Below are 18,199 nucleotides of genomic sequence, written 5' to 3' on the forward strand. Positions count from 1 at the left end.
GTAATCTTAGTGTCCCTTGCGGCAAACTAATTGTCTGCTACAGCAACCTATGATTCCGCAACAGCAACTTACATTGCTGCAACGGCAACATAAGTTTCTGCAACAACATAAATGGCATGCCTTGTTTGACAATGACACATAGTAAACAAAGAACTTGAGTTTTGCGTACATTATGTTATTAAAGACAAAAAGTCACCACTTTGTTGTTTAAGTACAATCAAACAGAATGGAGGTTAGAGAAACCATCACGAATCATGCTCTTTCATTGGTTGTCGACACTGCACCAGTTATTGTATTTGCTACAAACTGCTTTTTTCACTGACGATTTTCCATCTTCTTTTTTAAAAACTTTCTTTTTTTTTCAAATTGGGGTGTAGAAAAGGAATCAATTGTTTTACGCTGCTTGTTGTTGGCACAAAAACCGCCTCAACCATGAATTTTAGACAATAACAGAAGATTTATACATATATCAAACAATCTAGACAAATACATATATATATATATATATATATATATATATATATATATATATATATATACATATATGTATATGTATTTATATACATTTGAAACATGAAAACTTCCAGCCTCCTACTAGATTTGAGCTCGGGACTCCTGCTTTATATGTTGACACCCTCACCAACCCCTGTGGACACTGATGGTTTGTCCAGAGGTTTGAAACCAGTAAGGAAAGTAGTTCATCCACTCTAGGCTTTTGTCACTGTATCAAACAATATGCTAGTTCTGTTTTGGTGACATAATTTATTTTACTCCAGAGATCAATCAATGATGCGAACCAACTTGAATTCATTAGTGAATCCTTAGTCCAGATCTCAAATGAGATACTTTACACATACTCTGTTTAAGGAAATGTGAATAGGTTAAACAATCAAGGCAAAATGTCTCTATATAGATTTGAAACGGTAATGATTTGAAAATCCAAAACAGTGAACAAGCTTCCAGCCTCAACCGGAGATATATATATATATATTATCTGAAAATTTTTTTTTTTCAATATTGCAAGTACATAAATATTACTGATGTCATTATCACCTAATAATATATCATCTGTTCATTACAGAATAATTGTGAAAGGGAACACAATGCAAAATATGGTTTCTTTCATTTCTGATTATTTTCTGTTTGTTTTTTGAAAATTAATGTAACTGCTTTTGTTTTAAGAAACACAATAACACAAAACTTTTGACTACAATTACTTGAAAGTATGATAATGCAATTTGTTCCTATGTCACTGCTTTCATATAGCCTCCAATAGATAAATCAATCTTGTGAATAATAAGTCCCATGGAATGTACATGTCATGCATATCATTTAAGATTCCCAATTAGCATTGTGGAATTGATAAGTGAAATAACTGTTACCTTTTGTTAATAAGGAAGCAGGATATGAACAACCACAGGAAAGGTATCCAACCAAATGGTGACACAAGGTGACTTGTGAAATGAGACAAAACTCTGTGTAATAGTTGCCAGGAAGTATATTCACTTTGAGGAACTGACCTTATGCCAGAACAGACTATAGCAAGGTTAAGGCCACATCCTCTGTACCACCACCAGGGGAGTTCCCTAACAGACCAAATCATCCACAATAGAATGTAAGGATAGTCACTTAATGCCTAGCTCTTTCTTCAGCTTGATTCTGCCATACTAGCAATTACCAATAATTGATTGATAAAAGCAGAGCTAAGGTACCTCCTGATGGAATAACATGATCCTACAAAACCTCTTTTCTTAGCTTTATCTGTTACTATGACACTACTGTAAGACAGCATTCCTTTAATAATAACTTTTGGTAACATTTGAAACATCATTCTTATCTCTAAAGACCTAATAATTACATTCTATAAAGTGGAAACTAAACAGGTGCGTATCCAGGGGGGGGGGGGGCGTTGGGGGCGCGCGCCCCCCGGGTAAGGAAAAGAGGAGAGAAAAAAAAAGAGAAGAGAAAAGGGAAAAGGAGGGGAAAAAAGAAAAGGAGGAGAGAAAGGAAGGGAAAAGAAAAAGAAAAAAAAGAGAGAAAAAGGAGAAAAGGAGGGAGTAGAAGATAGCCAAGACCTCGGGAAGAGAAAGAGGAACAGTCATAGTTAAAGCGCTGATCCCTATTATATACACAGGGTAGCCAGTGACAGATCAAGGATTACGGAGGGGGTGTGTGACTCACCCTACCCCTGACACCGACAACTCCATTTTTGACGTTTCCATTTTTACTCTCTCACTAATGTATCTATATAAATACTATATATGGTCTATCATAATGCGCGTGTGTGTATGGACGCCTTAAACAGTTGTACAATTGTGTTATATGGAACCAACTGTGGCTGGTCTTGAACTCGACCGAGTCGTCGGGGAACATGACGCATTTCGGAAAGAGGGCGACCGCCCCCCCCCCGAAGCAAATTTTCTTTATGACATCGCTAGTAATTTCAAAATAGACAATGCTTTATAGATGCAACTTACAAGGCCTGGGAAGTGTTATTTCCAGCGATCTGGGAGGCATTTTTGGCCATTTTTTTTTACGCTTCGCGCCAACTGATGGTGGCGCTTCGCTTAGATAGTTTGCCTACAGGCTTCGCCCCTCCCTTGACAATTACTCGCTACACGCCTGTTCGAATTTGTAAAGCAAAGAGCAGATATAACACCATATCAGTGAGCATTGAAATGCATGTTCCACGATGAACAGCCTCAAAAACTGTCTATGTGTAGTCAAAGGCGTAGGAGCCCAATTGGATTTGGGGCTGTAACGACTTGCTCGAAAAAAAAAAGCCAAAAATTTTCGCGCGCTTTGCGCGCGTTCAACATATCGATGCCAATATCATATAAGCAAGTATCGGTCATTACATTGCATGCCATCGTGTACCTTACGGTCCGTGAAAGTTGCACAGTATATCGCCGGATGCTAATGTAAACAACCAAATGTCTTATGTAGATGCAGAAAAGCATACAGATCCATTTAGGTCAAAACTCTCTTTTACAGTAGTAATGTCGGCCCAAGCTTAGAACTTTATTTTAATTACCAAGGAGATCATTTTTAAGCTATTCATTGCAATTTATTTTTCTTTCAGTAGGTGCCCAAAAAAATGGGAAACAATTTGGTTGCGGGGGGGGGGGAATATCTGCTATTTTTTATTTCCTTCAACCAAGTTTTATAATCTCCATTATAAGAGGTTTTAATATTTCTACACCAATAAACTAACTGTGTCGGAATTTTCGAAAATTTCCTCACCAACATTCTTCATCATACTTTCCTCTACTCGTGCAATTTTGACCTGTCTGTTAGGGGTTCAATGAGGTTTTCTATATTGCTTGTCCATAGATTGAATTTTCTGCAACATTATGGGTATGTTTTCAAGTGATTTTTATTCACGAGAAATGTGAATTTTCAAATTCTCAACAAATAATGGGCTGAAAACCTTGAAAATGGGGCTTTCGGATATTGTGGGCCGTGACGTAGAATCACCTACAAAAGCAATGATCCATAGGACATGCAATCAGGTCGAACATGCCACTGGTGACAATCTTCAAAAAGGTTATGGATGGAAAAGAACTTTTGGGAAAAACTTGGTCCTCAGACAAAAGTGTACATCTGGTTGCTCATTTTCAAGCCCAAGAAGTGCCATTTCCGGTGATCTGGGGGGTATCAAAACCAGAAATTTTCTTGTACGCTCCGCGCCAACCGATGGTGGCGCTCCGCTTAGATAGTAATTCGCGCCCCCTGGGTTAGAAAATCCTGGATACGCGCCTGCTAAATTCACACGGGATGTTTTTAACCTGCACAGTGAAAAGTGTCCATTAAGGCAAATTTCAATTTCCACAAATCCACTAAGAGATTAGAACAAAAGTTCCCAATGCTAATGAAGTATGAACATTCAAATCTTGACTTGCTCATGCAACCAGTTGGGACAAATTATATATGCTGATACCACTTGATACTCTCCTCCCATATCATGCTTCAAAGCACTCTTACTGACAGTACAAATAGTTCCTACCCTTTTCTTGATATAAACAGAATATTCATACTGTCAATACGAGTGAATTGAAGCAAGACATGAAAGTACAGTATTGAAAAAGTATTGTCCCAACTGGATGGCTCATGCCCTCTCACCAGAACCTTACAGTAATATATGCAAAACAGACTACTGCAGCATGTTTAGTTCTATGATAATATGTATAATGGACAAAAAATAGCAAATAGTATTAAAAAAGTAAATAGTATATCTTTACAGCTGATATATAGCTTTATAGCTCATATGATATGATAAAAGCAGTATAAAATTTTATTAAAAAGACTATTTAAGATTGGATTAAGAATATATGATTAAGAATATTGGGTTGTAGGCAACAACAAAACAAATGAGTACTGAAAAGCTATAAATTTCATCTCAGCAAAACAAAGACGTTATATAAGATGAAAGCTCTGTCTTTTGACAGCACTTTATATCTGATTAAAAGAAAATATAAAAGAAATGTAACAATGTTACCAAATAATTCTAAAAAGAATGAGATATGAACCATGATTCATAAGTTTTCATATTGATAAGTAATTTCTCAAATTTATATGCAAACCAAAACAGTCAATTTGAAAGATGCTATACTATCCTAAATGGATTCATTGAGTAAATACATACAACCATTATATACTAACATTGTTTATTAATATTATTCAATGTACTATTTCTCTACAGTGATGCACAGTTTTAATTGATGTCTATGTAGGTTGGATGGTCAAAGCTTTCATTCTCAAATGCTTCCAATAGAGTCTTGATGCATTTTACCTTTTCCTGGCCTGATTGCGTCTGATATGTGTGTAGGACCTCACAGATCTGTAAGATCAGAAGTACCATAATAAAAAGTGATGCTCTAATTTTGTGAATGTTGTATAGTTCATTTCTTTAACATTGTAATAAATTGGCAGTGACTAATAATAATATATATTTATCATCAAAATGTGGTCTTTTGTCCTGAGAGAACCGAGACATGGGTAACCCCAAACAGATAATATCTAGTCAATAGTTCACAAATAGTAAACATTACTGTAATAGACAACAAATACTCCTATAAAGATATTGAACCTAAATGATAGCACCTTAACACATCCACTTTGCATATATTTATATATATATAATCTAGTGGATAATGGATCCACAGATTACCTTCTCCCTATATTCAACACCGCACCAAATTAACACTCACTTCGGTACTGAAGCGTAGAAGGGACATGGTGATGAAAGAGAAACAAACTCGTCAAAATGACAAAATTCAGAAAAATGACGTTTTGCCGAGTGTAACAACTTGTCAAAAGGACTAAATTATTAAATTTGCCGAGATGCAATAAGTCATCAAAATGACAAAATTCTGAAAATTAACGTTTTGCCGAGATACAATAACTCATCAAAATGACAAAAAAATCTGAATTTTAACGTTTTACCGAGATACAAACAAGTCGTCAAAATGACAAAATTCTGAAAATTGACGGTTTGTCGAGATACAACAAGTCGTCAAAATGACAAAATTTTGAACATTGACGCTTTGGCCAGATACAACAAGTCGTCAAAATGACAAAAATCTGAATTTTATCGTTTTACCGACAAAAATCTGAAAATTGACAGTTTGTCGAGATACAACAAGTCGTCAAAATGACAAAATTTTGAAAATTGACGTTTTGCCGAGATACAATAAGTCGTCAAAATGACAAAAATCTGAAAATTGACGTTTTGAGTTTTTGTATCTCGGCAAACGTTAAGATTCAGATTTTTGTCATTTTGACGACTTTTTGTATCTCAGCAAATTTAATAATTTAGTCATTTTGACAAGTTGTTAAACTCGGCAAAACGTCAATTTTCTGAATTTTGTCATTTTGACAAGTTTGATTCTCTTTCATCACCATGTCCCTTCTACGCTTCCGTACTTTGGTGTGCCAAATATATCTGACAATTTATGAAATGGGGATGTTTCTCTGTAAATGAAAAGGAAAATTTATTTAATAATCATAGTATTGTATTAACTTACCTGATCTCTGTGCTTATGTATCATCTGATACATTTGCCACAATACTGCTGTTATGTCAAACGAATCACCGAACATCTGTTTTAAAAGAGAAAAGAACAGCTAAATAGAGATATTGCATCAATGGTAGCATGAACTTGCTACCTGTTTTCAGTTACAATGTTTTCTGAATGAGAGCTAGAAATTTAAGTTTAAATTGTAAAGATTAGTCTAACTAACTGCAGGATACTTGATTTTAATTTCACTAGCATATAGAACATTTATCTCAGATATTTTACTATAATTTCATGAAATCACACACAGGCCTACCAAGCAAATGTAGAACTGATATGGCTATTTATCATCATATAGCTAGTATCAGTATTAATGGCCTCTTAAATGGCCTTTCCAACTGCAAGATTAAAAATGCAACAAGTTCAAAACATGGCTGCTAATTAATTTAGTCCTGGGTAGGGATAGACCTGATAGTTCCGTGACCTGTTGTCAGAACTTCTCCATTTAGACGCTGGCAGGAGAGTGCTTAGTTAGAGCAGCAGCTCCCTGGTTCTAGTAATAGGGAAATTCTCTATATACCTACTGTAGGTCCAATTGCAAAACTTTTGGCAAGTGTTAGTTTACTGTTGCGGGTCCCTGATTGTAGAACTGAACGAGCATCCAGGTGAAATTCAAAAATATTAAGCAGTTTAAATCCAAACTTAAAAAGTTGGTATTCTTCTAGGTTCTAAGTTTTCTTTGTATTCCACTTTTTTGTACTTTTGTGTCAAATCTCTTGTTTTGTACAGAACATTAGATAACTCTTGGTTGATAGTACGCTATATAAAATGTATAATAATAATAGTAACATTTTAGAAAATATTTTGATGGTAAGTTCCAATGTTGACTGACTAAACTATATCAAATCAGCATAGAGAAGCATTCCAGATGCTTGGTACATTTTAAGGATCAATATCTGAGAAACCGGAATTGTTATAACCATCACTGCATGACACCAAAACTTTCCGCTTCTGTTGCACTGTGCCATATCTACTCTTAATTTCTGTCTTGGGTTCTCTTCAAATTGTGTGGTGTACATAATGTTACCAAACATTGTAGCTCCATTGTGGGGTATCTTTACCTCTTCCACTTTGCTGGATTTGGTTCTTGAGTTCTCCTGGTTCAGTTTCTTCATCTGCCTTATATTACTGTAAAAGTGATCTAGTTTGGTGGAGTAAACTGGCAACAACTGCTTGTAAAGTTGATTGCTTGAAGAATGATCCTGGCAAGAATAAAAGTAAACTGTAACCATGAAAAATTATCATTCTAATCATTTAAGACTGGCTGTTCTTTTACCAGCATTTAACTATGACCATTTTACTAGTGCCCATCACCTTTTTGTTATAATGAGGTGTAACTGGACATGTCTGTCCTGATAATCTACATATAGTTTTATACTTTTATATTAAGACTCTAAGGCTATTAATCAACTCCATTTTGCTGACAGTAGTTTTTATTCATTAGATTTTACTCACATTTGACACTTCTCTGCCTCTTTTGCATACATCTGTAAGTGTCTGAACAATAATCTTTAGACAAGCCTGTACGTAAATACAATCTTTGACATCATGAATGAGATGCAGTCTGTTGAGTAGGTCAGTCCAAAATCCCAGTGGCAAGCTGAAATTAGCAAAATAACAACAACAATAAGAATAAAGACCAATAAACAAACCATTAATGTAAAGATCAATGAGGATGGATGGATATTGCATATTCATAATTGATGAATCAGAGGTAGGGTGGCCAGACGTCTGACATTAGGCCGGACAGTCCGGTGCACTGTCCTCCATCAGGCATGATCTCTTTATACTGGATGTATGTATGTCTGGCATTACAAAGAAATGGATTTGAAGTAAAACTGAGCAATCCACGTTCAATATTTGCAGAAACCTACAGTTAAACATTTGTAGTGTATAATTGACTACCATATATGGATGTACATGTATATGCCAACACACTTAGGCCTACTACTGACTGTGCAAACAAGTATAATTTCTTTACAGTTAATATCTTGCCTAACTTCATATTATACCTGTCTTAAGTGATCTTCACTGGCTGCCTGTTCACCACCATGTCGAGTTCAAACTATTAGTACATGCATATAAATCCATTCATTTTCAAGCACCTCAATACCTAACTGATATGCTAACTGTGTACAAGCCTCACAGAACACGGAGATCGGCCAATTCCCTTACACTAGTGGTCCCCAGAGTAAGGACTGCTACATACAGCGAGAGACAATTGAACTTTGCTGCTGGCAAGCTATGGAATGCACTGCCAAATAATATCCATGATGCCAAAACATTAGCCACTTTTAAGAATTTACCTAAAAGTCACTTTTGCTTTTAGGAATTTCACGGTCAAGCAATATTGTTTTTAAAATTATTCCTTAGAATATATATATAAATTTATATTTTTTATATTAATATTTAAAGGGTGTGAAGACTCGCGCTAAAAGAAACGTCTAATGCCGGTAATCTGACCTAGTTTCGAATGAGGTATAACAGAAGTGTTAGACACCACCATCGATCCCAAAAAATACACACACAGCTTGCTACCGTCAGTAATTAGACACTAGTGTACAGTCAGTACATACAGCTGCGGTCAATACCCACAGTACAGTTTACAAATTGTGCTTGGAGCACCAAATTGCATCTAAGGCCAGGTGAAAATGCAAAATTATTTACAAAATGGAGTGGGTGTTGAAGTGTACTATATTGCACCAAATTGCATCTGAGGCCACCTGGTAATGCAAAAAAGTTCCAAAGGGGAGGGGGCCACCCCTCCCCTTAAACCCCTCCCCCTAGGCCAGCCATCAGTCTTCAGCCCCCCACTCAAAAGTACCTTCTTACACCACTGATAAATAATAATAATATTATTAACTGTATTGAAATCATACTTGTTCATTCTATACTTTATAGCCTAAAGAGAAGCAACGTGACACATGCTTCAAAAGAAAAAAAATACAGCGGCAGACATTTTATCAAACTTAAATACTGTTTGGTTAAGCCAAATCTAGTTGTGAAATAATTGACCTTAAACTTGAAGAGGAAAGTAATATTTTGATCTTTTTTTGTTGCCAGCCAAGTATATATCTTCTGTGTCAAGGAAAGCCCCTTTGCTATAATGATTGTTCATACACAGAATGGGAATATGAACTTCTCATATCATCAAAAGGGTTTTGTAAAAAATAAATCTTGCGAGAATTACTTACATGTCATCCTTCCATCCTGCAGCAAGATTTGGATTCTTCAATTCAGCAGCTTTTTGATCGAACAAGTCAAAAATTTGCTTAATATTGACTAAGAAGGTATCATTACCAGCAGTCATGAATGCTGTAAACACATTGTTTACATACTTCTGAAGGGCAGTCTGTGGAGTCAAACAGGAATAATGTTTGGTTCTCTATGAAACCAAAGGATGGTAATATGCCTAGCTTTATGTAAATGTGAAACACGGCCATATGGTTCTAATTTAATCTGCACCTTTCTCCGGTCCTGGGGTGGGATTGGGGATTGGGGCACAGGTATATAGAAGTGATTTCAGTTCAGTCTGAGTGTGTAGAATTTCAACACAGCAATAAGCTTTGGTAGCCACCCACTATACTTTACGACTATACAGGCTTTCTATCTTGTTTCTTGTTATATATATGGCATACGTCCCATCAATGCATGTTGTTCTTTTCCAACTTTGCAAAGCAAGCAATCCATTCATTTGTTTATACATGTCCATGTTTTAACGCTATACTGAAGCGCATTGAACAACTCTTGTTGGAGTCTGCGCTTTATAAGACTAGTTATTAGTTATTATTATTATTATTTGAAATATTCCTCTTATAAATTTCGAAGAATGTAATCATTTCAGTAAGACACAACAAATCAAACCTTAAATCCACCCTGTAAATGTAGCTCAGGAAGTTGATTTAATTTGATCAAAGTCAAGTAATTCCTCTCACCCTTGTTGCAGGCAAGTAGGAAAGAACAGCCGCTGCTCCTTCATCACGTTCAGAGATGGCATCCTGATTACCTTCTTCTTTCATCTAAAGAATAATGAACAGAGCATAAAACAGGATATATATTATAAATAATATCATCTTAACATGAAATATTAAATGACAACATAAACAAGAGGGCAGTCCACAGAGTTGCATATCTCATCGCCAGCAAACATGGATTTGAAATGAACAAATTGATTATTAGCCATGAATCTGGGAAAACAGATAAACTAAAACTGAAGATATTACTGAGTGATATGAACTTACAAGATGCCATATCCACAGTCCAAAGCCTGCTTCTGGTTCATCGTAAATATCTTCAGGATCAGCTCCTGCTGAGAGAAGGTCACCAGTGAAGTATAACAATAGTGAAAGATATTACATAACCAAACGAGGGAACAAACAACGTATTTTTTATTCTGTACATCTGCCTTTCATTATTAAACATTTCTAAGTTACTTCTTAGCAAGATTTTTTCATTCCAGGGTTTTGATAACTCAGCAAAAATAAATATAAAAAAAATGAAACATCTAATACAAATCTTAAAATATCTAAACTATGAAAGTTAGACATATTAGAGCTATACAATATGGTATTGCTCTGTGATACTCTGTGGTGAGGGTAGAGAAATTAATAAGTGTTATGAGTAGCCTGTGGTTTACTTACTTGGTACATTACTTGGAGGTTGAATGTTGCCGTCTTTACGATGGTTTGAAGAATTAGGAGACACAAACCCATCATTTTCTGCTAGTGAGAGACAAAATGAGTAAGCACAAAGATAATTGGTACCTAGTGTTTTGTGAGTCACATAACTACTTAAAATATTAGCTAAAATATAGAATGAAAGAATGTTATTTATATTTCACTATATATTTCACTTAATGAATATGCAAAGGTAGCTTTGTGCTTCTACCTAGACGAAAATAATTCCTGGCTTATAAGCAAGAGTCAAGAAAACCCTGAATTTCCCTGGATATCCAAGCTTTATTCCTGCCTCAGGTAGCCAGGATTTTGAAAGTCCAGCCTTTTCCTGGCATTACCCAGCCTCACAAGTCCACACTAGGCAGGAAAAGCGAGGGCAATGCTGTCCTGGCTAGGTAGGAAAAGCCAGGATTTTGAAAGTCCAGCCTTTTCCTGGCATTACCCAGCCTCACAAGTCCACACTAGGCAGGAAAAGCGAGGGCAATGATGCTGTCCTGGCTAGGCAGGAAAAGCCAGAATTTTGAAAGTCCAGCCTTTTCCTGGCTTCACCCAGCCTCTCAAGTCCACACTAGGCAGGAAAAGAGAGTGGAATGCGGTCCTGGCTAGGCAGGAAAAGCCAGAATTTTGAAAGTTTGAAAGAAATCTTTTACCATATCTGGGATTTCTATATTACTGTCAGTCACATATGGCAATATCAGTGTCACATTAGTACAGTCTGTTACATAACTGATGCACAACATCCATTGTTAACCTATTCAGTAGCTATACCCAAGAGAAGCAACCATGTAAGGTGGTTACTGCAAGACTGTGATTTACATTTTCAAGTAACATTAGATATGTGTGTCATGCAAAAAATAATGAAGAAATGCCTCCGAATTTGTTTCTGAAATGTTTTAGGCATAATTAACTTTTGTAAACAATTCCATTCAATACACAGTGACAAAATTTCATACGAATTGCAAGAGATCTGGGAGCAGAAGGGAGAAAACCATGTTGATGACAATTAAGCAATACTATATCCTAATATGTAGTATAGGCATTAAGATGATAAACAGTAATGAACAAGCTCTGCATTTGCTTTAAGTAACTTCTAGTCATGTTAATATAGCAACAGCAGATATCAAATCTATACTCACCAGAGTCTGAAACTGTTGTCGTGTAACATCCATTTTTACCACCATCTGTAACTTGGAGCTTCTCTGGATTTTCTGCAAATGAGATATAACAGTTCAGGAAAACTTGAAAGTATGTCATCATGGTTGACAGAAATCAAGAACTTAAAAGAATTTTTTCATCTTTATAGCATCACATCAAAATGTAATTTTGATGTTCTGTTCCATAATAGAAAGCATTTCCATGTGTTTAGGTTATCACAGAGGAATAGATATGGTTAAACACTGAAGCCATTCCATAACTATGAGCATACCACAAACATCACAAAGACATTGCTTGTACTGTGATAAGTAAGGGAGCAGACCAACAACCATATTGACTTACCTGTTCGTATTTCTGGTTGAAGGTAACCATCTTTATCAACGCTGATATCTTCACTCACTTTTTCTCTAATGTTGTCTAAAAAGAAATGTAAAAAAGAAACAAGTTCAACATATTAGAATGTCAGCAGAGGTGTAAATACTACTGTAGTGTCAATTCTCTTGCATCAAAAAATTATGCTTTCCGAGATAATGAAATCAGGGTATGTCATCATGGATGGCAGATACCAAATTTAAAGGTTTTAAATGTAATTGGTCATTTTGCAGCAATTCCATGTTCTGTTCCATTACATAGAAAAATAAAGAGAAAATACATACATTTTCAATTGTAGACTGAATGCTACTCAAAGTGCAAATTAAATAGAGGTTCTTCATTTTGGTTTAGTGATCAAGGATAAAGCACCAAAGTAAATGAGGCTCACCTGTTTGTACATCTGGATGTAAGTAACAATCATTATCGACCCCAGTATCATTTACACTTAATTGTGTTTGATCATCTGAAGATAAGATAATGTAAGAAGTGAAATCACCATGACTAAATAGCAAAAAGAAATACTTTAGTATGGACAGTCTTGAATGAAAACAAGAAATATCTTTTTAAGGACCTGTGTTTGGATTTTGCCACTTGTCACATTTCCATACAATTGTTAAGTTAATTGTCACTCATTCCTCTCTTAAAATAGTTTTCCATCCTTGTTGCTGGTGTGTTCTTAAGAGGACACCATTGTCAACAACCCAAAGATGATCTGAGGTGTAGTGAATGTGATGATGGTTGTCAGTAATTTGATAAAGAGGATAAATATCTGGATAGAAAGTGAAAACAAGGAGTATCTTGACATTGTCAGTTCTCATGGGCTTCTCTTCCAGGACAGAGGATCTTGGGAGGGAGAGAACACTTTGAATGGCTATGTGTGATGAAGGATAATAAGTATCTCTATTATTACATGAAATATTAGGAAATATGATCATTTTCATCCAAAATATACCTGTTTTTATACCAAGCTTTTGGTCTTCCTGGTGGTGGTAGCTCATAATGCAATTATAAATCTAGAAGCTGAACATCAATTGTTACTTCAATTTTTTACCATCTGTAGCTTGTGGATTACTTACTTAATAAAGTTCTAGAGTAAGTTTGACCAACTTGAACCTTTTGATTGTTTGGAGAATCAGGAGAATCATATCCATCATTTTCTGCTACTGTGAGAAAAAGAGAGAAAACAGAGGAAGTGTGAACAGAATTTGCATTTAGTTATTGAAGTGTCACATTGCTAGGTAAACTATTAAAATATGACAACAAGGCACATTTCAATAAGACAGATTTATGAGCAAGGTCTTGCTGTGTTCTTACTTTTGTGGAATTAACATCAAGTCATATGAACTTTGCAACTGGTGAAACCAAATATGTACTCACCAGAGTCTGAAACTGTTGTTGTGTAACATCCATTTGTTGCACCATCTGTATCTTGGTGCTTCTCTAAGGATTCTGCAAAACAGAAAGAATAATGTTAAGTTTGAAAATCTAGCTGTTCCCAAGCTTAGTTTTGGTCAGCGACTGTGTGAGGTGTCTACCATAAGACCTGCTATTTTCATTGTGAAGTAATGTTAGATCAGAGATGTGTGTTTCAAATTAAGACAAAAATGTCTCTGGAAACATTTGAAGTTCACGGTATGCCATCATCACTGATTAAATTGACATGTTTATCACTGCAATGATGTGTACTCATGAACTCTTTCAATATTAAATTGAATGCAATATGAGGCAGGCCCTGAGGTAGAATTTGCATTTGGATAAGGGGACACCAATGTTGGCTGATGTCCATCCTTGGAAGGGGCTTTAAAGGGAAAGTGTAACCTCCTCTCTGAGAAAGGTTAATTTCATAAAGGGTACTGATATGTAAGTTGGTGCTGACAGTTCCATCATTTTGACTTCATTTTTGTGGTACAAGTGCTCAGTTTTCTTCATGTGTTAATAAGTAAACTATTTGGAAGAAATAGGTTCTTCATCCCATTTTCCTTGTTGGTGGTCTCAAGTCACCACTGTTATAAAAATGTCATCTATCACCACCATCACAACCACCACCATCATCATCACCACCATCACCACAACCAACATCACAACAACCACCATCACCATCACAACCACGAACCACCACCACCACCACCACCACAATCACAACCACCATCATCACAACCACCACCATCACAACCACCACCACAACCAACATCACAACCACCACCACCATCACAACCACCATCATCATCATAACCACCATCATCATCACCACCATGATCAACTGAGAATGCAAAAGTATTTCTGTTTCTGGGAGGCAGAAAGTTGTAAAATGCAGCTGTTTGTCAAGTATCATTAAACAAGACTACATTTGGGGAACAGAATGAACTATTTAATTAATAAAATACAAATTTTGAGTTTTAAGTTGAAGAGATAAATAACATGCTAGTTTGTCATAACATAAGAATTCAGTGGATATATTTTCAACAACTTTATAAACTGCCCCATCACCTCTCAACATTTGTACTGGAAATCTTATATGAAATATGATCACTTCAGTTCCACCTAAAACTGATAGATTTCATATATCTTTTGTTTTTTCATTATGTCCAATATTAATAAAATTTAACACCTACCTGATGTAACATATTCTGGGTCAGAACTGAGATTTCTACTTTTAATGTTCTGCTTCTTGATGAGCTTTACACAGTTACCAGTCTGTACCTTTGTAATTAAAATCAGATTAAAATATATCCATGAATATTCAACATTTGTTGTGACCATAAAACTGGACAACCTCCTTTCCACTGTCTAACATATCATTCAAACCAACCAGGGTAAGTCATTAAAATTATCATGTTTTCATTCTATATATGCCTAACAAGTTTGCATTCATTAGGTTTGTGGATTGCTACAGATTGGATGCTTGATGCACATTTCACTGTCACCATTCCAATCTACATTGCCAAATGAAGAAAACAACAATGGTCATGACACCAATCCTAAAAATAGAAAATAAGTGACAACTTCAAAAATGACTACGTTGTATATGAACTATCAGGAATGTTTCCAAAAGACCGCAGACATCAGTAAATTATCATTTCTTAATCTTACGATATACTTGGTAAACACAGCAACCACTCTCACTTTACAGTTGAAATATTTTACTTCTAAACTCAAATCTTTATACTTTATGGTGGGGCATTCACAGTGATTTGTGTTTCATTGCTGCAGTAAACTGAAAATCCTTTGAAGGTTTAGAGCCATAAGTGCTCCTAGAGGACACCCTTAATAAGGCTGTGACCAACTCTAATAGCCAAGATCAACATATTACTTACCTTGTAATCAGAGAGTACATTAAGCTTTCTCCATCCATCCTGGAGTCGTAAAAAGCCATCATCTCTAAGGATACGAGTACCCTCCTTTTGTGGGCACAAAACTGTCAAAAGAAGTTGATGCATGAAACAGATCAATAAAAACAGATTCACAAAAATCTTGCTTCTTATTGAAAATTACAGAATTATCATTGAAACGACCTCAGCGCATTACAAGCCATGAACATTTTCTAAGACTACCTAAATGGTTAAATGGTAATTCTAGACTCTAACAAATGAAACCTTCATATTAACATGCAGTACCTAATGGCAAAAGAAACAACCAGGTAAGTTAGGTGATGAGCATAGATGCAACTTACCCAGATCAAATTGCTCTGGGACAGGTCGTGTAGAATATGGTTCCTCTCGGTAGAAATGGTCAATGATTTTACTTTTGGCTTGTGTAATTGTATCTACACTCAGGAATCCTAACTCAACAAGCTCATCCTCCTTATCAGTGAAGAGAACTTGAAGTCTCTGAAAATAAATATTGATATTAACAGGTTTTTGTACAGACAAATGGTTTTCCGATATTAGTTTAAGTATTCTCACTTTACCCCTCCAGGAGGAATGTGCCTTATCAGAAATTTTGATACAACATATTTGATACAATAATACAATATAGGCTCACAATTAATAGAGTATGTGATGCCACCATAAGAGCTCTGTGTCTGTGATTTCATCATATTATCATTTGAAGCCATCAATTGTGTTTTTAAAAGAAAAAGCAACACTTTTGCAACTTTGGACTCAACAAAAGTAGAGTTCAGTAAATGATTGTTGTGAAAATATTTGACAGATAATTTTCCTAATGGAAACAAGGTACGACAAATCATTCAAGTCAACCACACACAACAGTAATATTTGATTCCAATTGTAGATTGGTTTCTAAGGCTGTTCAATTGGCTCTACCAAGAAAATGAATTTCAATGACATAATGATTAATTACCAGCTGTGAATTAAACATAACTTGAGTTTTTATCACATCAACTGGATCAAAAACAAATAATGTTTACATTAATGTAATCACATCCCTCTCATACCTTTTGAATTAGTCTGGCTTAACAGAGGAAGAACATAATTCTGCAAATAATTAAGTATGATAATTAAATAAACCTCTTTACAAATAAACTTCCAAATAAGAATTATCATTACATATATAACATACCAATTCAATGAAGGTAATTTGTTTTTCTAAAAGATACTGCTGATTAATGGTGAACTGAGATTTTCCAGTAACAGCATCAATCGGTCCCAACTCTACGGTACTCTTGACAGCTCCATATAACTGCTGTAGGGATTTACTAACACTGTTCTATATTGATATTTGTGAATGAAAAGAAAGTTAAAAGACAATATGAGAACCAGATATTCATAAAATCATTTCTCCAAAATATATTGAGGTATAATACTATAAAGCAGTTAAACAAATTTAATGAAAGCTTACAAGTGTCCAATAACAACAGGTGTTGTACTGAAAAAGTGTTGTTATTTGGATTTACTTAGACTGTCCTATACTGATATTTGTGAAGGGTAAATAGTAAATATTATGAGAAGTTACTCACAAAATCCATTTTCAAATTTTCATAATAACAATTGTACTATTGTATGCAGCAATACAAATTTAATGGTGAATGCCAAACAAGCCTAAGGGTCCACTAACAACAAAAACAACTTGCTGACAAGTTTACCTATGACAATTACACACAAAAATATCTTTACCTGTTTTCCTTTATGTATTAGTACTTACATCTATAATGAAAGTAATTTTAGTCTGATGTAACATTAATCACATATTCTAATGAACTGTTTTCACACATTCTGCTTAATGGTATAGTGTGACATTTGTTTCTAATGTACATAAGGTAACATAAACTAATAAAACTTAAATATAATTCATTGGGCAAAAGTCTAGTCGAAAAGGGATGACATCAGAATGGAAAACTTCCTTACATTGTGATGAAAATTTGTAAATATCATGCAAGGTAAATGAATAAATATAGTATAATCAGGAATATTTTACCACAACATGGCCTTGTGAATGTCTTATTGATAAATTTATATTTTATACTTCTTGGAACATTCTGGATAAACTTGACAATGAACATACCACATATTCATAGGAACTAAAGGTAATCCAAATTGATAAGAGTGGTTCAAGACAAGTGTTTCCACTGTGAAGTAAACAGAAAGTATATATCATGGATAAAACATTCTTAAAATATTGAATGTTTTAAAATATCAGTATTCTCATTCAAAGTATAATTGTTTAAAGTGATCACATTTAGACCTATTTTAACAACTGCAGAAACCCTTGTCATTTGTCTGCAAATAATCTAAATATCAAGTTTTACAAAGTATTAACAGAGAACATCATTATTCCCACCCCAAACCATCCTTCAATTTTTTAAAAAGCAATTTTCTATACTTCAAATGAAGTCACATGACTCTGAAGTAGTGAATAGTAGTGACTCCATAGCAAAGTAAATACACTGTAAACTATTACAATTTAACCTTACAATACAGATTTGCTCAATGGGATGCTACATGCAATTTTTCTTGAAACAAAT

General features: G+C 35.0%; 1 protein-coding gene across 10 annotated transcripts in view; it reads right to left on the reverse strand.

Annotated features, from left to right (window-relative positions):
• Positions 1–1,483: 1,483 nt before the first annotated feature.
• The window catches only part of LOC139961174 (plexin-B-like), a 50,921-nt gene continuing 34,205 nt past the window's right edge, over positions 1,484–18,199 (reverse strand). For 2 of the 10 annotated variants that reach the window (XM_071960143.1, XM_071960144.1), the window contains 18 exons: positions 17,740–17,803; positions 16,798–16,944; positions 15,950–16,106; positions 15,594–15,694; positions 14,892–14,979; positions 13,657–13,728; positions 13,356–13,442; positions 12,668–12,742; positions 12,250–12,324; positions 11,889–11,960; positions 10,717–10,797; positions 10,318–10,385; positions 10,012–10,095; positions 9,271–9,428; positions 7,532–7,676; positions 7,138–7,278; positions 6,027–6,101; positions 1,484–4,840 (listed from right to left, as the gene is read on the reverse strand). In XM_071960143.1, the coding sequence (XP_071816244.1) occupies positions 4,715–4,840; positions 6,027–6,101; positions 7,138–7,278; positions 7,532–7,676; positions 9,271–9,428; positions 10,012–10,095; positions 10,318–10,385; positions 10,717–10,797; positions 11,889–11,960; positions 12,250–12,324; positions 12,668–12,742; positions 13,356–13,442; positions 13,657–13,728; positions 14,892–14,979; positions 15,594–15,694; positions 15,950–16,106; positions 16,798–16,944; positions 17,740–17,803 (1,816 nt within the window). In that variant the 3' untranslated portion in view covers positions 1,484–4,714. The remainder of the gene's footprint in view (positions 4,841–6,026; positions 6,102–7,137; positions 7,279–7,531; positions 7,677–9,270; positions 9,429–10,011; positions 10,096–10,317; positions 10,386–10,716; positions 10,798–11,888; positions 11,961–12,249; positions 12,325–12,667; positions 12,743–13,355; positions 13,443–13,656; positions 13,729–14,891; positions 14,980–15,593; positions 15,695–15,949; positions 16,107–16,797; positions 16,945–17,739; positions 17,804–18,199) is intronic. The other 8 variants (XM_071960149.1, XM_071960146.1, XM_071960150.1 and 5 more) reach the window with 8 other exon arrangements.

Source organism: Apostichopus japonicus, chromosome 20 (assembly GCF_037975245.1).
Source record: "Apostichopus japonicus isolate 1M-3 chromosome 20, ASM3797524v1, whole genome shotgun sequence".
In the NCBI taxonomy this organism is placed as follows: Eukaryota; Metazoa; Echinodermata; class Holothuroidea; order Aspidochirotida; family Stichopodidae; genus Apostichopus; species Apostichopus japonicus.